Source organism: Rhea americana, unplaced genomic scaffold (genome assembly GCF_003343005.1).
Source record: "Rhea americana isolate MKP2758 unplaced genomic scaffold, rheAme1 scaffold_172, whole genome shotgun sequence".
NCBI classification, from domain to species: domain Eukaryota; kingdom Metazoa; phylum Chordata; class Aves; order Rheiformes; family Rheidae; genus Rhea; species Rhea americana.
The window spans coordinates 1,435,742-1,457,086 of NW_028185839.1; the positions used below are offsets into that span (position 1 = coordinate 1,435,742).

Here is a 21,345-nt window from a genome sequence, read left to right on the forward strand (position 1 = left end):
CATCTGTCATCTATAATTTACTAAATAAGTGAAAAAAATCAGGCTATGCTATGAAAAACTAAACAGTCAACATTTGGATTCTCTTAGAATGACTGCCAACCTACTGAAAATAATTTAAAAACAAAGTAACAACAAAACCCTTGAACTTGAGAACATATTGCAGATGATTTTATTTAAAAAGAGCACRCAGTACTCAAAGAAAATGAGCAGTTAAGTACTTAAGTGAGGACAACCTTGTTTTTTCTTTCTTTTTCTTTTTTTAATGAGTTATCTATCTTGCTAACCTAGGCAGACCAGCACGAAGCAACAAATTGGAAGGCTCTTCTCCAAATCCCTGATTAATAAGAACTCCTCCTGCAGATATTTGAACACGGTCAGAATTCTGTCCACGCCTCCATTTCAATTACCGTGCGTTATACAATATTCAAGGGAAGAAGAGGGGAAACGCGGCCTCCTCAGAATTCAAGTCGGCAAAGCAGCGCCAGTCACAGACGCTAACAGTGACAATTTGTACCAGGGCATCTCGCGCCGCGGCTAGCCTGCGGGAGCAGCCGGTACGCTCCCAGGTCTGCCTGGTTTGCAGAGAACCTCCCTCGCAGCCTCCACTTCAGCACCCAAACGACTCCCTAGGAACAGGGACCTCCGCACCGAAGAGGGCTCTGTGCGCTGAGCTGCTTCTCCCCACCGGCTACCAGGGAGCTGTGCAGCGCGGCCAGGCCWAGCAGGCACAACCTGGCCGTGAATTCCCGACACGCTGCTGCCCCGAGTCGTCGCAGCGTCTGCATCTTCGCTYAAAGTGTATCACGAAGCTACAGACAGGGGTCAACGGGATTAAAGTAAGGGCAAGCTAGAAAGAAAAGCACGGGAATGGAGCAAGCTTTTAAGTTTCAAGTACATATTAGTTAAATTTCCACTTCTGCATGAACACTTTTTTCCAGGGGTAAAAGCTTGTAAGGCACCATTTTAGAAAGAATTGCTTGAAGGTTGGTACAGAGGTTATAAATTTATAATTAACATTGATTGCCTCCAGACAGTATTCCTCTGTTGCTCAGCCCCTTCCTAACCTTCATTGACTGAAAGAAGATGCTTATATTACAGTATTCTCTGATTTGCAAAATTGATCCTCTTTGTACTATATTCAGCATTGATTCTGTACAGCACAAATTGTTTTTTCTGATATATGCATTCATAGCTCTTTTACCCAAATACTGGCTATTTAGAAGTTCTTGCAAAACAATCTAGTCCTAACTTTACTGGTCCTACTTGTACTATGCTCATAGCACAAAACCTTTTAAAGCAATATATACATACACAGTTTAGTATTTTTTTTAAAAAAATAGGTATRTATCTAAAATATAAACAAACTTATGCTATACCTAAACATGGGCATGTACCAAGCCTCCACTATTCTCCGCATAAAGGGAAACTAAAAACTGTTTTTTTCCCCCCCACATCCAGAAAGCTTTATTAAGCTTCATACTTTTTTTTTTAAATCATTGTAGGTTTGGAGAATACATGTCATTAAAAAGTAGTAATGAAGTTTGTTCCAGAACAGCTTTTGAGAAAACTCAAAATACTTACAAATGGAAAGGAAAAAAAAAAGAAAAAGAAAAGAGAAAAAAAGCTTATTAGAATATTGTATTTTCTTCTGAAGCAAGTTGTATTTAACCAAAATAAATATATAATTGGTTAGAGTATCTGCTTACGCTGGTAGTTTCAACTTAATTTTCTGTTTCTTTAAATATGGAAAAAAAAAAAAAAAAAAAAGAGTAACTCTTCTGCCTGGATGATTGAGGAGAATAAGAAAACTAGTCCTGTTACTTGATTTCATATTCCTGGTGAACTGTTTGCATTTCTTTAACTTCTAGGAGTCCACAGCTTTGAGCAAAATGAAATGCATATTTCCCAATTCAACTCAATTCTCAAACAGTTGTACACAGAATGTGTAGAAAATAGAGGGCAGAACTGATTATTTAAGATTTAGGTAAATTTTTATTCTAGCAACTTTTATACTTTTTTCCCTTGTATTTTTGGTGTTTTTTATTGTAGGGAATTTTTAGTGGAAAGAGCAACAGAAAGTTTCAAAAGTGAACTTTTCCAGAAAAATGTGAAGCTTTAAAATTGGGAATTTCATGCAGTTTCCTAAAATGGCTCTGCTTACCCATTAATGCACTTTATATTTAGCACAAGACCGCAAACAGACAAGATTGCTAGACTAGACTGTTTCAGGGAAGAGCAAACCACTTTGCTTCTTTATTTTAGCAATGCTGCAAGTAAAGAGCACTGCAGTAATATGGGAAGTGAACACGAAATAGAATATTAAATTTCAAAAACGCTTCATTGAACAAACTGCACTGGAAAAATCGAGCACAAAACCAAGCAAGTAAAGCAATCAGTAGAGCATCTTTAGCTCAAGAGTAACAGACAAGCACAAACTCAGCTCTCAAAYAGGTTGCTTTTGTGAAGGTTTGTTTTGCATAGGCAGACTAACTCGAAAATGGAAACAACTCTGCAGACATGATGAAATAGCAACACAAGATTTCCTTTTCTCTTCCTTCATTCCCTTGCTGAAAGGCCACTGCTTTGCGCCCTCCGTGCCAGCAAACGGCTGGCAGGAGGCACCTGCGGGCTGCTTTTCTGGACCGAACGCAGGCTGCTACTTCCAGCATATTCCGATTTCACTAACGAGAGGCCTGCGAATCCTAGTTGTTCTGGACTGCATAACGCACTTTCCATCACATTACTAAGGACAGAATACTGAATAAAAAACAAAGATTTTTTAGACACATTCTTGAGTCTTCCACCAGACAGCAACCTCACAGTAATTTCTGCAGAACACTTCTTATCCCAACACTGCACACTGGTCATTCATACCGAAACCATCAGAGAAGAAAAACAGAAAAAAAAATGACGCAAAAAGAATTTCATTTATGCTCCTAATACTAATTCCAAAAATTGAAGGGATAAAGACATAACAAAAAACTATGCATCTCACCAGCAGCTCTTCAATCTCCTCATTCTCCTTCTACCATTTTGGCAAGAGGAAACAAAGCACAAACATTTCAAGTTCATATGCCTGGTTCAATCATATCAGATCCAGAATATAGCAGTAAAGTAATGACCTTGGACCCAGTCTGCCATGGTTTGGCACTCACTTATGGAAAGACAGAACTGTTTTAAGCGAGTATGAGCTCATTAAACAGTGCAAGTTTGCTAAGCAGCCCAATGCTCCTAAATGAAAATTTGTACAATTTATTTTTACAGCAAGCCTTAGGGATAAGGTCTTTCTCCATGTGTATCATTAAATATTTACTGTCACAACATTCCAATGTTTCTGTAAACGTGAATACACAATACTAATTTTGAAGGCATTAATTTAAAGCACTCACCAACTTCAAAAGCATCTTTAAGATAGAGGAATTCTGAATGCAGTGAGGCAAGATTTGCACAGATTTGACTGATCTACCTAAGCTGACAAAAAACAGAAGCATCTCAAATTCAAAACTGAAACTATGTTAAAATATAACAGAACACACTTCAACTCAGAGGCACTTAAGAACAATTAAAACTCGTAAATTCATTTGCACCTGAAAGTGTACCATCCTATTCACACTAGCTGAGTGCTGTAATTACAGAAAAAAAAAAAGGTCATTTATGGAAATTCAGGCACAATCTATCAAAACCACTGCTGACACTGATCTCAGATGCAAAAGATGTGTTCACTAAAATAAGTCTGTTATGGTACTGATGCTGTGAATAGGAAGCTTAGTATGTAACGCAAGGTTGGCAAACAAATCTGACAATGCTTTTCTTTCCTCTTTTTAAAAGGAGGATTAACAATGAAAATTAAAATAGTAGATAATTATTCCTAAATTGCTATTTTCCTCCCCTTCAAAGAGTTACCATTCTAACATCTATCAAAAACATAACACAAACCACTTCAACTTTTCAACAAACTACTTTGGGATCACTCTTTGGCAAGAACATACCACTGCGTTTTGAAAGTCTGCACAGGGACTTCAAATAGGGAATCTTTTCTACAGAGAAAGCTGTATAAATAATCGAACCTCTGATCATTTTCATATGCTGCCAGGCTTTGGATGGATGAATGTTTCCAAAGAGCTGGCGCCTCTGCTCTGGGTAGGAGTGGGTGGAATATTATAAGATTCCCCTTCCCTTCCCTCCCCCACTGAACCAGAATCTGGTCTCTATTAAASGCATTTCAGCTATAATATCAGTTTGAAATCTGATTTTACAGCGTTGCAATTCCTGTAACAAACTTTGAACAGGATTTCACCAGTGTTAAAGTCCACCAGCTTCTAGTTTTACTGCCACGCCATGCTTAGCAGGGAAGATAGATTTTTCTGTAGTAAATCTATACCTTTTGCCATTACTGGAAGTTAAAAAAGAGTTATGCTGTAGGAAACTCCAACTGTAAGTAGCATAACATAGAAATTCACTCAGCACACTTGGAACCCACCTCTTCTAACACCCTACAAGAACTTCTTCCAATATCGTCTCTGTAGGTCAAACTGCATCGTTAGTTCCATTACTGAAATTACGCAAGCAGTACGTAATACAGTTTGACTAACATTCTTATAACCGTCAGCAATGCGATCATCAGAAGGGAATAACTGACAAACCATATTTCCAAGGTKACTGACTGTGCAAGCACTGGAAAATTTGATACAGGTCACAAATGCAAGAAACATGGGAATGCACAGCAGTGATTTGTGCATTCCTTTCCGTCACAAAGTTTATATGATCATGAGTACTGTATTTACGTGCTTACTGATTAAAGCACATTTGACTTGGCTTGAATTCTGTATTAGAATACAACTGAAGTGAAAGTCAGGCAAACAATGAATGGTTCTAAAACATGATTCCTCCTTAGGAATGGATTTTAAGGCTCCTTGCCCCGCCCTCCTTCCTCCAAAAGATCCTGGTTTTTATGCAGTCTTAAGATTCAGAGTGCAAAAGCTCAGCTGTAAACATTCCAGATATGTAGCCAGGAAARATTTCCCCAAAACACACAAAAACCCCCCTGAAATTTAAAAACCAATTACAGAACTACTACTAGTTGAGGCAAAAAACCGTTGGTTATGTATATTAAAATTGTACAGTAAATTAAAAAATAAAGTGCACACAAATTTATCACAATTAAAAAAATTCATGCATTTTTATATTACATAAACTTCAAGTTCTTTTGGTAACATTTTCATTCCGCTTAAACACAATTTAAATAATTTTTCCSTTTCTTCCTTTTTGTAGGTGATCTCTAACAGTGTTTTAGAGATGGAACAATGTCTATTCTTGTTTTAAGAGACTTTTCCCCCTTCTCCCTCATTCTTATTGCTCTGTGCCTTCCCTTTTCACTTGGAAGGCAGGAACATTTGTGTAACCATCTCTGTATCAGTCAGCATGCAGAAGGGAAGAAATGTAGCAACAACAACRATCAAGTTTTCTAAAATCTGCAGCAGTAACAGATTGGTCACATTTGATTACCAGAAAGTTTAGACTACAGATCTGATGAAGTAGAAAGATCTTAAGGCAGAGAAATTCAAATAAACAGTTTCCTCAAAATTCTCTGCCCAATCTACAACTTGCCAACTCTTCCCCATGCACTACTGGTCKTCTTACAGCTCTCCCCTTTCTGACATCTCTGAGCAGCTGCTTTTCATTCCCTTTTCTGGCTCCTCTTTCCTTGATCCCAGTAATTTCTCCTCTCATCAATAAGGAAAAAGGGTTTAAGACTGTGGGGCCCCAAAGCAGCAAAGAACAAGGAAGGGAGAACTAGATCAGCAAAATGAAGGTAGGGAATAATGCTAGAGAAAAAGGTGAGAGGAAAGCAAAACTAAACCTAACGGACAGAGCAGATTACCAGCGAACAGATTCAGTTGGTACAGTGTTTACCACAGCACAAGGTAGCCAACTACAAAATTATCTGCCAGCAGCTCCCCAAGCCTTTCCAGTGTCCAAGATGTATGGGGTAGAAGGGCCCTCTATCTGCTATTARAAAACAAACAAAACTGTTTGTTTGTTTGTTTTTCAATCTAGCAGCTCTGCAAAAGATCTAGCCTTAAACCTTAATATCCACAAAAAGATCACCTACAGAGAGGAAAAAAAGGTAATGTAAGAGCATTCTTAACTTGAGCTTCAAAAACTTGAAATTTCTTTTAAGAGCGTTAAAACAATACATTTTGCAAACACACACACACACACCACAACACTGTACGGACAGACAAGTTATTGCAAACAAGCTAGAGTTTTGGGAAAGTACTAACCAGTTACTGACAGCAGCTGTGAAACCCTCACCTCCATTTCCTCCCGATGAGACCTGTCTCTATCCTCGAATTCACGAGTTCTTCTCCGAGCTTCTTCAAAGGCTTGCTGTGCCAATGCATCCTCCTGCTACCAAAGCAGACRACAGAGTGACACAACAGCCTACCCTCACCTCCACCAGACTGTGTTCCTTCTGAACGCGATAGACCTGACAATGTCAGGCTAATCTGTCCTACAGCAGCTGCCAGGACACCGACATGTGCGTTAGTTATCCCTGCAGCTGCTAACACAGGTTAGGGAATTACCGCTCCCCTTCATTACTGCAGTAGAGGTGACCAAACCTGCAACGCAGCCACTACTTGGATGCATTTTCTAAGTACAAACTGCTTTTCAGAAGTATTTATTTTCTAAACGTTAGGAATTTAAAGGAAATCTCAAAAGTTATATGAAAGAGACAATGCATTTTACTCTCTTTAAAAAAAGTAACTTTGAAGACAGTATTTACAGATGTATCTGATTAGAGTTCATTGACATCATAATACAAAAGTAATTAATTCTCTCCTTTCCATTGAAAGAGTATTATATAAATTATAGATTAAATGCTTCATTTTCTCAAGTTGTTGAAGGTGAATCAGCAGAAACATTCATAATCGTTATGTATCATTTAAGTTCAGTTGCACTAGAAAATGCAAAGCACTAGTTATTCCTTCACTAATGCGTGCACGTGCATACACAGTTCAGAGGAAGCCTAAAGGTTTTCTATAGCTCTATTCTTTAATTCTTTAATACAATAGCTTATGCACAGGAATAATTTTAATGAATGCACAAAAAACCTTTATTTTTCCAATAGAAAATAAAAATCAAAGTTGTAAATCAAAGTTCTGTTCCCCACCAGCATTTTACGGTGTTCACAATGGAGCAGCCAGTTCTAAACAAGAACAATAAAACAGTGAAGAATAAACTGAATCACTTCTCCCTCCTTGTAACGCTTCAGTTATAATTGTCATTAACTCTGCTTAGGGTGCCCATAARCACACATACATTATTTTCAAGTTGACAGTCCTCCTAGAAAAATAAAAAGTGTAACCTTGACAGAGGACAAAAACATTACAAGAACCCAACTAAATTTTTATACACCAAGGGATTAAGCGCATAAATTTTTTAATTCAAGATAAAACGTCTCTAGTCTGAGAACATGTTAGATGGCTTTTTTTGCCCAAGGCACAGTTCTGCACCCCGAAGCTACGCCGTGAAATGATGCGAGCGAGTGCCCCTTGCGGCCCAGCACAGCCAAATGCAAACACCTGCCAATCAATACCTCTCTGCAGCCACCTTCCTGGAACACCATGCTGAAGGGCGATGTTTAAAGCTGCCGGCAAGAAAACATTTTGACACAATCCACTATTTTTAAAAGTGGGATTTGGCCCTTTCTCTTTTAATGCTCGTGTTCACAGCAACTGAGGTCAGGGAGCGAAAAGCAAGTTTGTTCTTAATAATGCAGGAGGAATAGGTAAGTTTGTCTCTCCATGATGACTACAGAAAGTTGCCTTACTTCCAATTTACAGATGCTACGCAAAATGTCATGATCACCCTATCTTTTTCAAACAAATGTAAAGCCRAATTGTGTTAAAAATATTTACATTTCACCATCATTTAAAGTAGTCATGTAATAAAAGGCTAATACATAGCCCCAGCCAGAATTTAATTGCCATAATCAGCAAAACCTAAATCCAAATATCAGAGAAGAATCAATACATTAACATCCAGAATGATCACATGTTGACAGCTGAAATCTGTTTACTAATGTCTGAGAGAAGGAAAAAAAAATTACATTAAGTTTAAAAAAGAAAGTCTGCTCTACTTCTGGTGATGTGCTGTAACAGAAATTAAAACAACATGTCTCAGGATCTTGTACTTTGGGAGTTTAATAGCCCCTTTTCCCCCCAAATGTCACCCAAATCTACTGAATGTAGCCTAATGAATTTCACTACATTCAACCCGACCATTTATCCATCTGACTTTTAGCCAGTAAGTGTGCTTCCGGTATAAGCCTACTAATAAACAGAAGGATAAGCAAAACATGAGTTTTATCAACATGAAAACAGAACAAAACAACAACAACAAAAAAAAAGAAATGAAATTGAGGCTTACACACAGACACACACACAGAGCTGAGGCTCGAGCCGACACCGCAGCAGTCTGGCAGGAAAAGCTTTAATGAGAACAACAAGTTAGAACTGCAGAATCCACCCAGCGAGAACTGCTCTATTACAGAGGAGATCTGTAAGTACTGGAGACAGGAACAGATGTGAGCTTAATGAGACACAAGCCGAGCACCGAATTCGGGGGTATTTCAGCCCCAGATGGGGAAGGCGGTCAAGGACGTGCACAGAGCTTTGTGCCCATCGGTTAGTCCACCGAAGTCTGAACGAGCAGTGGAATCGGGGCCTCCAAGACAAAAAGGCAAGGCTGCCTCGTAACAAGGTATTAGCATGCTGTGAACTGAACAGAAAAAACAGCAGCCTCAAAGTTACAGTTAAAGTACTTCATTACCATGGTAGTCTTTGGAAAAAAAAAAAAAAAAAAAAAAAAGAAAAAAAGAAAAAAAAAAAAGAAAAAGGCTTGTGACATTCCTCCTGAAGATATTTCTGACCTGGTAGAGGACAGTAGCATTTCAAACAGTGGCAGCAAAGAACAATTTAATCTGATCCCAGCAAGAGGGAGCAGTAAGAGACATGAAAACACAAGAGAATACAAAGACTATTAGACTTTTATAAAGCAAGCTTTCCAGCAAATTGGAGGAGGGGGTAGGGGGAAGGTGCATGGTGAAGAGACAGCCAGCAGGGCTTCATATTATAAGATACCCTGAGTGGCAGAGGCAATAAATATACTGCTTAGTGTGAGTCAAATCACTTGAACCCATTCTGCTAGCAATTTATTTTGAGACCAAAAATCAGCAGTTAGATCAATTTCCACTAGCAATATGAAAAGTGTTTTAGAAACAGAAGCAAACTGACACAGGAAGAGGAAATCAAACAACACAGAAGATTGCCCAAAGACCCAAGACTAACAGATACATTATACGCAAATAGAACTTAAATATTTTCATTAATTTGTTTTTTTCTAACTCACGTTTTATGCAAAAAGCCCAGTGCAACATTAAGTTACAGCTGCTTTTCTGTGCTTGYACATAGTGCCTTTGACACTTAACTCGTAGGCACTCCTACTGTAATGAATAACATGACCAACAGCCTCCTAATAAGTGATACTGACAGAAAAATGAAAACAGATTACACACCTGTAATTGAGTACAAAAAAACCATGTCTCTAAATCCACATTGTGTTTAATACTTCCAACTCAGCACTCTGAACTCAATGTAAGAATACACTAAATCACTGAGTATTTGCTCAGTGGACAAATACTTTAAGACAAAAAAATTGTTAAACATAGCTAAGAGTATGCACATCAGGAAATTAAAATAATCCAAGATCATGCAAATCATCGGGGTAGTAAAAACACATTTATAATGAAATTAACGCAATAAAATTGAATCTAGGTCATTTCACCATCCTCCTTTATGGATGGTGCCCATTTTCTTACAGGAACGTCACAGTTTGGGAAAGAGTAACTGTGCATCCTTCCGAGCACACACTCAAAATCAGCCTTCTCGCAGAGCCTAAGTCACATGACTTAAGTGTTACATTTCAAATGCAGTATTCATAGATCAACTCAAAGAATCTGGAGATTTATCTTACACAATCCTCATGGGTCTACATTTGAGCATGCCGGGTAAGCCACTAGACAAAAGGAGTTCTAGTCAGTGGAGTTTACAGCACTCTTCCGAGAAAACAYCACCGCAACAGGAACGTAGCTCACTCAAATGCTGACAAAGTAGTGAATGCTATTCCAAATACCGGTGTTCAAGGAAAAACTTSGTTCTGTGGCTCAAACTAACACTCCAGTTAACGTGACCTCACTAATGTGGAAATTGGTTTCTTAAATTTGGGAGAGGCAAGGGCAACACAAACTTGCAACGATTTGTATACATAACTTGAATATTTTCAACTCCTGGACAGAAACTAATTAATTAATACCCTCCCAAGTCTGTATTTGCAAAATAGGAATGCTGTTTGCATTTAGGTGGAATCTTTTTGTGGGTTCTCACTTATTTGCTAGTGACTGGCTGCAGTATCAAAACAACTAAGAAGGAAATCCTGAGAAAGGGACGACTGAGAATGAGAGGCACGCAGTAAAAACAAAATACACCATTATTTTAATCAGTTCCAATGCACAACTGCCAGAAGCAATTTGCCAAGGGGACACTAACCCCCAAAAGAAACAGTAGAGGCACTAAAGGCAGAAACAAGCAAAGCAGAATACRTGATTGCTACCTGGCTGTATGCTTTCTTCCAGAAGAACAAAATGTCTAGGGTGCAAGAGCACTAACATTCCTTACAAACATGTTTCTGACGCTAGCCACGGGCAGCACAGTTAAGCCCTGCCTTACCTGTGCTCTCTCTTCATCAAATTCCAGGCACCCCATACCATCCAGTCTCTGTAGATCTATCCAGCCTTTCCAGATTACACAGACACCATTCAGAATCATAGGTGCCTTCAAGTACACCTGAAATGAAAAAAAAAAACAGAACATATGCTATGAATTAGAGAGCATTTACACACACGCACGCACAATAAAAATACTGACGCAGGAAGCTTTTGTGTGCRCTCTTAGAAGGCCATCCAAGCCAGTCGGTAACATGAGATTCTGCTTAGCAGCTTCTCCTGCCTCCTTTCCAAGGACTCATTTTAATCAAGGGAATGCTGTAACTTTTGCCTACCGTACTGGATGGAATAAATTTAAGCCATGTTCTCATTTTATAAACTGGCAGGCACCACAATTTGGTTAGAAGTCTGTTACTGCTTTCAGTTAAATTAACCTTTTTTCCTCATCAGGTTACCTTCGAGTCCCAAAAAGCAGTAAGCTGCCAAATAGCGAAGATGCTTAACAAGAGACTTAACTTAAATGGTTAAACGAATACATGCCTTCCTACTCTCCAAGGAGGGCTGTATTTTACCCAACACAAGAGTTCCTTCAATAAAAGACAAGTCATGGCTTCTGCCCTCCACAAATACAAAAATAAGTCAGTTTAGTAAAATACATCATGCATATCACAAAAATCTTTGTGTATTTTAGCATTTGAAAGGCTTGTTGAAATAACTGACATGGGATCACCAAAAACCACCTAGTGCATCAGCCTACTGTGCCTTAAACAGCAATGAGAGAAATAGCACACAAACTCAGGGCCCCCTTCACCTAGGCAGCAGTAACCAATAGTGATTTAAAGCAGAAAGTGTCCATCCTAAAGACCAGAGAGGGATTTCCATACAGGAAATTTGAAAAGCAGCAGATAAAATACTAAAGGAGTTTGACATCTTACAATTGCTGGCTTCTGTATGAAAAAAGCACAACACAGAGTAATTATCTAGATAATGGGAATAATCAGCTTTCAATTGTTATTTTAGCCTATTTGGTTTGCAAGCCACCCATACAGTAAAAGTCTGTCAGTGCTTAGCTGCCAGAGGTAAAGCAGCCACACACGAGCCAGCACTCATGTAAGATTTAGAGACCACTTAAGACTTCTGAAAATCCTATTGAGTCTTTTCAAGTCTTCAGAAACCCCCCAGCTAGCTCGGGGAATTTACAGACAGTTCCTCCTCTGAAAGCTCTCAGCTCATCCTCTGGCAAATTACCATCAGCAAGCTGTAACTCACGGTTAGAGCTATGGGGCAGCTCAAACCATGCTGGTGACACCTACCTGCTCAGTTCCACACTTCCCAGCTAAGGTCACTGGATCAGAGAAAGGAAAGGTCCTTATGCAAAGGTTGTTCTGGTAGGATTAAGTCTCTATCATGAAAGGCAATTCACAAGCAAAAGAAAGAGGACAAATAACATGAAACTTGTAATGTTATTTGCCAAAGAAGATCTCCATGTTGATCTCTGGGCTTGACTTACAATTCGTCAGAATTCACTAAAAGCAACATATTCTGAAAGTTTTAATCAATATAATGTGTAGTATTTCAACAACCAAGAAATAAAGGTTACTTCAGGTTCATCACCTGCCCATCTCCTTTCCTATTCCAGGGTCTCCTGGAGCACTAAGAGCACAGATTCAAGACTGCCGTCCTTGCATTCACAGACCAACCATGCAATCATCGCTCCACATCTACRCCTTCTGCAATGACAGCACTCCATGCAGGGTGCAAAACTACCCACCAAAAGCCTTTGTGAACAGAAGAGTCAGAACTTGCATGAGTAATACAGAGAATACCGGGAAACTACCTCCCACCACCCTCATTATAAGAATAATCATTTCAAAAATATGAAATTCAACACTGCTCTTTCAGCATTGTCTTCACTTGTTTATCCCACAAGAAACTAATGAAGTACATACAATCAAATTGGCACATCTAATTAGCTTAGAAGTGAAAAATAGTTAAAGAGGCCATTAGAAGACTCATTGTCCTCTACAAAGAGAGCATAATTGAAAGGAAAAAAGCAGCATAAGCGAACTGAAGGTCTGTAAAGACAGTCTTCACTCTAATACCAGTCACTTCTTGCAAAAACAGACAAGCATTTTGCAGATCTTCATTTAGGGGTTACCTTTCGCTTCGCATCCCCAACCCTTCTGGCCCACAACGAAAACATGGGACTAAAAAAAGCACTACAGCACTTCCCCCAAGACCATGAAATCTAGCTTTTCAAAAAGAAACCTTCCAGAAATAAAATTTCTTGGATTTTGGGTCCCTGTTCTCCCCTCAACCCCCAAGGTATATTCTGCCGCCACATACGTGTTTCTGCAGCGGTTGTTCAATTGCCTTGGTTGTGGTAGCTGCAAGGGCATCACGTGCGCTTTCTCAGCAGGCAGCTGAGCTGCGATCGCTTAGAGCTCAGTACTGCAAACGCAGCACCTTAAGCATCGCCTGGAAAACCAAGCAGTTTGGGAAATTCCATGCAAAGTCTTGAGAAGTCAGGGTAGAAAAGGGAAACAAGTTGACAGAAATGATGTGATTACTGCTCCCTACTATCTACCCTGACCAACAGCTGAGCTGCTGATAAAGCAGCTCACAAACCCTTGGCACAGAGCCTGACCTTTTAAGATAAAGTACTCTGCCACTGCTCCAGAATCAGAGCCCTTAAAGCCTTACCCCTTCGGGTTCAGGAGGTCTTCGCTTCTACCAACACCACAACTCAGATGATAAACACTTTTCACTTCTGAAAGGGTGAGCTCCTTCACAAGCTATGAGAGTTCTCAAGTTCAGATAATCATTCAAATTTGGAGTAATTCATACTGAAAGCCACACGTACTTATGCAGTCACTTTTCTCTCATTAAAACACAAAATAAAGCACACTAGTGCTCTATCCTTTATTGTAGAGGAAGGAATTCGGTTCCCCCCCTGCTTTCTGGAAGAATGGAAACCACCTAAGGCAGTAGCCAAAACCGTTTAACCACATATTTCCTTCTTTTCAGATAAAGCCATGTTGGTTCCCTTTCAATTTCCAAACTTAACAGAATATTATTAAATTACTGCTCTTGTCTACAATCACATGATTGACATCAGAGCACCTCAAAATCCAAAATAATGTTCTCTCTTAAAAGCTTTCAGAGTTCTGTATTCTGAAAATTGCCTGAAGGCCACAGTAAAATGGCAAAGGAAAGGAAAAGGCAAAGGAAAAACCCGCTTTATTTCTATAAAGACCCCAAATTCCCCCTTAATAGTACAGAGCTATTTGTTTTTCCATCTAAAGATACCTTTGTTGGAATAAATTTTTCAAGATTTTGTTGCTAAAACCAGATTAATTGCATTTACATCATTTTACAAATCCTCTCCCACCCTCCTGGTGCTTTTTACAACAACATCTGGAAGTCACTCTTGTAAAACTTGAGACACTTGGGTGAAAAGCACTTGAGAGCAGTAGGAAAAGGGAGGGGTTGGAAATCAGGCAATTACCAATCTCRCATTCTGTACAGGAATTTAATGGTACCTAAAACACCCTACAGGGACACATAACAGAAGATGAAGTTTAAAGATATACCACACCGCCACCTCTTTCAGAGCAGAGTCCATCCTACGCACTGAAAGACATAACTTCCCTAACCAGGGCAGTAGATGGTTGTGCAACTAAATTAGCCATTATCATACGCATGTTAACAGAAGAGAATACATTCGCATGCATGGGAAGTCCCAGCTTGCTGTTTTCACATCTTCCTGTATACTGTATTTTATTAYCTAAATAACTTCAAACACTTATCATATATAGCCTTCATCAAAAAGATTAAACCAAAATAAAACTACAATTTTATCACACTCATCTTCTATTTTTTGTCAAGCCACAGAGTTTGTATTCCATCATTAACACTATAATACGCAACCTCTGTCACTTCACCTGAAAAATACCAGGTGACAGCAGTATTCTCTGAACTAGCTGATACACTGACATACTAGATTAACACATGCAGTTGCAGTCTGGTTTTCCACACATTGACATAGCCAAAAACTCATTAGTTTGGTAGTTTTGAGACCTTGGGTAAACTGTCACACATTGAAATCTGCTTTCTATTTCCAGATTGTACTTCTGAACTTGCTCAACTTGGCAAGGGGCAGAATAAATAAAATACAGCCACACAAGCAACGGCACACTGTTGTCTAGCACCTCTTCATCAAAGAGGGGAGATTTTGGAGAGCGTTCGCCTCRGTGCACAGGCTTCCGTAGCCAAACACCAGAGCGACTTAATACATTGACAGCATCCCCAAAGCTCCTAGCAGAAAGGAAGAGTTGAGCCATAAAGCAGCTTTCTTTACATATCAGAGCAATTTTTACTGATTTGTAACAGCCATCTGAACAGAAACTTATCTGTTATGCCAAAGCTGTTCACTCCAAACTATACCTTCCCTGGCTGATCAGCCACCATAGCAAATGCTTACCTCCTGGCAGATCGTCTGGACTGAGGATGAACAGCACCTCTGACACAGGTAACCTCAAGGAGGTTCTGCCTCAACCCATTAGGCTCGACGTACTTGTGCTTCGCTGACCTACCAGCTGTCTTGATCCCAAAGATCGCTGCACCTTCAGTGCATAGTGTATCTTGCCTTTCTTTTCATACTCCAATTTGCACTCTCCCAACTAATCTATGTTATTTTGCTTCATCTGCATTTAAATGAATAACCATCCCCTGCAACTGAGAGTTAGTTTAGTTGCATAAAGGGTGGGGGGGAGAGAGAAAGAAAAGCCAGAGGCTTGGCTCTATATAACATCATTCATTCACATTATTCAAATCAAGTTTGGTTTTTGAAATGTGAAATAGAGAGAAAGCAATTCTCAATGACTTTAAAAGTTACTTTACTTGAGCTCAAGACAAAACCTCAGTTTCACATCCTATTTTAGTTCTCTAGTAAATTCTTATCTCACTATACCAGGGTATGTAATTGATGTCCTATAGATATGCTATCTGTGCGCTCCATCCACACATCCTGCAGTTACAGAAAAAGCGCTCTCTCTAAAGCAACCAAGCCATTTCCTCCCCCAGAGATTACACACAGTTCTCACCACCCACTGCTGATGAATCAGCACACCAGCAACAGCCAGAGCCCAGGGGGACAGGCGCCTCCCGGCCAGGAAACGCGGGTCCCCAGCCAAGCGGGCTGGCCCTCTCCGGTCCGCTCTCCTCTTCCCAGCACCCGCGTTCTCGCGGTCCTGACTCACCCTCTGCCTCACCACACATCTGCCCGTTCATAAGTGTTCACACAAGTTCCCCGGCTCTGGGCTGATCGGAGTAATTATGTTCCAGTTGGATCCCACGGACCCCTGAATCATACCCAACTTTAAATATTTAACCAGTCTCTCCAATGACTTCATATATGAAGCAGTGACCACTAAGAGAGAGACAGCTGTAAACATTTACTCCAAGAAAGATTTTCAAGGCTAGTCTCACCACTTCAGCTTCTCGTAACACGATCTGCATGCACGGCCAAGGAAAAGGAGAATATCTATTCAAAACATTGAAATAGGTAATTACACCTTCATCTCTAACAGAAATCTTCTGGGCATACATATGCATCTTCATAAATAAAATGCTGCGGTCTTGCTGTACAAATTTGGCACAACTGCTGTGAAGTATAAAGTGAAGCCACCCCTACCCCCTCCACCCCATTAATACCCTCAGCACCGGGACTCTCACTTGCACATCTTAACTCAGACTGCGCTTGCTAGCCCGTGTTTCAGAAAGGAGGCACACAGGGCAATGAGCAGGCAGAAAAAAAAATATTTATATATGATTTTCTATCTATCTCTATACGATCTGGGGAAAAAACAGACTAGTAACAAGTGTAACAGTATCTATATTAGCTAATAATTACAGTTACAGTAAAAGCTGATGACAACAAGGCTTCCGGCTATACTTCTAGATATTGATCACTTGTATTTTAAAAGAAATAATGAAAAAAAAGTCAGAGATAAAGAAAAAAATTCCATTTAGAAAGTCAATAGAATTGATACAGACTGATATTTATGAAACAAAAGGACTCTTGCGTCAACAACTGAGTGCTGTACATGTTGGATTTTTCCAACAATTAGAAACAYAGATGGCATTTTTAATCTTAGACCAATAGACTTAACATTTTGTAATGATTCATTAGAAGTTAAGAGCTCAAAAACCCATCAAATGTAAATCAATCCTAACATATCACGTGCTTCAAAGGGTGGGGAACAGTCTCATTCTTTTCGCTATCTGCATCACAGATTACAGTACTAAGAAAACAAAAGCAGAGCAACTGGATCAAATACYGTTCTGAAGAATGAATTTATAGCTGGTGCCGTGTCACATTCAGGGTTCAGAAGACCATTTTCAGTCATCTTAATGTTACACTATGCAAACTCATTTAATCTATCTCTAAAAACGTTTTGTTCAGTAATCTAAGAGCCTGAGCTTGATCCCCCTCTGCTCATGTTCTTACACGCACCTATTAGCTAGTTGTATTTTTGCTAGTTACTCACGCTTTTTAAACATTAGGTTTCTCTAGATAATTTTAAAAAACAGCTCCGTTACATTGCAGACAGAAAGAAACTGCTTTAATTTAGTTCGAAATGTACATCTTGAAACAGCTCCCAGTACGTGAAAATGAGATCACTAGCTTTGTTAAGGTTTAAACTATTTTGTCAAAACTCTAAACTATTCTGTCAAAATGCAAAGGAAATGTCACTTCCTGACAAAACAAGACTCTCCTGAAATGGATGACCAAACAGCGGCTTTCAAGAAGCACGTAACTTGCAAGCGTCTAGGGTGGCACCTATGCCACAACTGCGTCTCACTGCTGGCAGCAGCTTCTTGCCRGCACGAAAGCAACTTTGCTGATGGGACCTAGCGCACTTAGCACRGCTGCCCAGGGACACAACACGGGGGCCCAGCAGGCCCTGCAGCGCAGCGATCGTCTCGCTCGTGACCTGCTCCTACGGCTTCTTCTGATCGTGCACGCTGATGTTTCCCTCCTGGCTTCAAGACTCCACGAACTATTTGATGAGACGCTGGTAAGATCAGTAACAACCACATCTATCCTAGCACACGAAATACTCTTTGCAGAACGTAGATTCAACTTCTTCCTTTTCCTCTTCCCTCTACATCACCTACACGTGCCATGAAGAGAAGCAGGCATTTACAGACCACAAACAGAACTTCTGGAAAGACAAAGTTTAACATTCAAAATGAAATCAGGTTTCTCTTTTCCATCAGACTATGATAAAAAGTCAATTCCTCAAGCAAAATGGAAACATAAGCAAAGATGCTTGCTTGTTGATAGTCTCAATCCAGACTGTTATGCTTAAAAAAAAGAAAAAGAAAAAAAAAGATTGTTAAGACAGTCTTTACATAATACAGTATTTTAAGATTACAAAAAGCAGTGGGAATGAGTTCTGACTGTCAGGAACCAATTATCTTAAAGAAAAGAATTTGCTGAATTACAAAAATATCCCATGAATTGCTAACAGCCTGTACTAAAATTTTAATAGCAACAAGTAAAACAAAAATAGCTGAGCACAGAGCTAACAAATTTAACTATTATTTGCAAGGTTTTGCATAAGCAATTAAAATTGCTGTTTAAGATTGTAAATCTCAGTTGTTTTCCCCCCGTACAACAATATATCCTTTGCTCATGTGAGTTCTATGCATTGGAACTTAAGATACATTCAAAATCTAAAGCAAACTACGGAAGTTGCAGATACAAATTAATTTCTCAGAAAAGTTCTGAGTTTAGCATAAGTATGCTTAGTTCAGCATACTGATGTTTTTAAAAAAGTTTTAGGCTGCTAAATGCTTTCACCCGCTCCACAAAAACCCGTGAGTTTATATATACCTATTTACCTATGCTAATGACAAATATGATTAAGATGAACCTCCAAATATTAACTTCAGGCATTTTACTGTCAAGAAAAAAAAAAAAAAAATCTCAAAGGGCTTCTGCACTAACTTCCATTCCAAAACACTGACAACACAACTACCTATTTTAGCTCTAATTATAGAAAGGAGTGTTTGGATAACAAGTGACAGAATTCCCACAGCATTTTCCCTCAGGAAAGAGGCACTCAGATTCAGAGCTAAAAAGCCATCTCAGGAAATACTTGCTACAAATTCATAAATTACATTTCCTAAAAGCAATCTTTAAAGTAAAAGCTGACAGTCTGCTACTACACACTTTGGCCAATTCTTACGTATGCTTACATAAATCACCTGGGTTTATTACCAATAAAAGTAAAATTTGGGGAAAGTCTGTCTAGATAAGTAAAAGTCAGAGCACTATCCATTTTTACAATTCTATGCAGTACAAATCCCTGCATGGTCTCCATTAAAAGTTTTTGTAAATTCTATCACAGCTGTGACAAAATTTCTCTCAACAAGCTTTCAATGTTACCAAGATACTCCAMTGATGTTTTCAGTTTTGGTTTCCCCAAACATCAAAAAAGAGACAGTTTAGAAGTCACTTAAAATTTCTCCCCCTTGGTTAGCTAAATTAACTATGCAATTATGACTCCCTTTGCAAAGGAGGTCAACATTTCATTAGATTATGCAGGTTACTGCTTCCAGTTAACTAAAACCAGTCAGGTACGAAGCACTAAGGATGTCAGAACAAACGTGATTAACATCTTGAGACTACAGGATTTCACTCCTGGATTAAAATCACCAATCAGGATTAAGTTCAGAAGTTAGCAGAGAAAAACCTAAACTACTATTGCACAGAAATAACCATTTAATTTATTATTATTAAATAATGAGTAAATAAATCTGCAGACAACTCCCACAGTCCACCTTTTGAAAATTTTTCAGTTGCTAAGTTGCTAAACTCAGCAATAAACATACACTACACTTGACCAAAGCCACTTTAAAAAATAAACACAGAACACAAAGCAAGCAGGTGCCTTGTTTCTGCAATGTCACTATAAAGACGTCTATTCTTCTTAGTGTGAAACACGTCTCATCCTCAGGCTCAACCCATAAGCCTCCAAAAAGACAGAACCAACTACATAGTCGGAACAGAGTCAACAAAAATGCAAGAAGCAGAACACAGGGATAATCTGAAAGGCAACCATGTTCTGGGGTTTCCCCCATAATACTTCAGAGGGTCTTTTCTCATTACATTTTTACTACTAGATTCTATATAAAAAAGCATTTGAATTTTACATCTCCTACGCCAAAAGGGCATGTATTAAAAAAGTCCCAGTTTTTATTATAATTAGGCATAACATTTGAAAAGAATAATGTTGTTGCAGAAAGGTATTACAAGGCAACTGTTGCTGTCCTGCTCTAAGCATGTGTACACACAACGGACAAATGCTCCTGTTCACAAAACAAGTCAACTAACACCAACATGCACTGTTTTCTGCAGCGTTGAGAGAACGTATTTTCCAGAAAAATTTTAAMATCAGTGGGGGAAAATTAGTTTTTTCACACTTTCCAAAAGTAGTGTACCACAAAATGGTTGTAACCAAATATTTTAGAGAGGGCTTAGAAAGAGAGCTTTATTTGAATACAGATTATCCCATGCTACTTGAGTGCAAAAAAATAACAAAATCAAACCTACAGAGCACAGATTCAGAAGAGGAATTTAATCTACCAATGTGGTACCATTCTGCCTCTCCAGGTCCTGTAAACAGGCTAGGCAACCATGCCTGACAGCTGGCACGTCCCTATTCTGCACTGTTGGTTCCAGAAGAACACAGCACACAACAAAAATCAGAGTTTACCAGTAACAGCTGCAACAGCACCATGGTTCTATAGCAATGAGATACACACCTGAACCTCAGCTCTTCACACAGAGGTTCTCCTACAGCCGAGATGTGAAGGATGCATCAGGTGCACTGGTGAGAAGACAGGAGGGGAGGTTGGAGGGCTCAGGGGCAGGACACTGCAGAGGCCCAACTGCTTTGCTGAAGACCACAGCTGGGCTGGCCCTGACCTGGTCCCAGAGCAGACACAGCCCTGCTCCTGGTGGCACAGCCCTTCTAGGGCAACCAGAAGTATGTAATGCAAATACACTCGCTAAAGTACCCAATTTTGACAATATTGGCAAGCAATCAATAAAAAAAAATTCAGAAACTAACTCAAACAAGGCAAGTGCACAGAAAGTTACCTCTTCTGCCCTTTTGCTGTTATGTTCCTGAATGCTTTGACAGCGTCACAATTCCCACTTCAGCAGGATTCAAGTCCACAAAAACTGAAGAAACCCCACAAACTACATAAACTCCATTAAACCAAGCCTCACTGAGGAAAGCAGAAAAAGGAAAAAAGCATAAAAGCAGACCAGATGTCCCCCTACTTAAAAATAAGAGTGAATCAATAGAAGAACTGGCAAACTCACAAAGAAAGTTAGTTTTTGAGAGACTACCCGCACTTGAACATGAAGCGGTAAGAGAAACAACCCTGTTTCTTATTAACTAAAACTGACATGCAATTAAGTGAGGAAAACTAGGATATTTGACAGAACAGACACAAGACCTTCCTGTGTGTTGGGTGGG

The 21,345-nt window shown here is 39.3% G+C and overlaps 1 protein-coding gene across 1 annotated transcript in view; it reads right to left on the reverse strand.

Annotated features, from left to right (window-relative positions):
* The window catches only part of CBFB (core-binding factor subunit beta), a 44,578-nt gene that overhangs the window by 8,074 nt on the left and 15,159 nt on the right, over positions 1 to 21,345 (reverse strand). Inside the window, exons 4-5 of the mRNA XM_085301136.1 lie at positions 10,791 to 10,907; positions 6,285 to 6,411 (exon numbers count right to left, since the gene is read on the reverse strand). Coding sequence (XP_085157262.1) covers positions 6,285 to 6,411; positions 10,791 to 10,907 — 244 coding nt within the window. The remainder of the gene's footprint in view (positions 1 to 6,284; positions 6,412 to 10,790; positions 10,908 to 21,345) is intronic.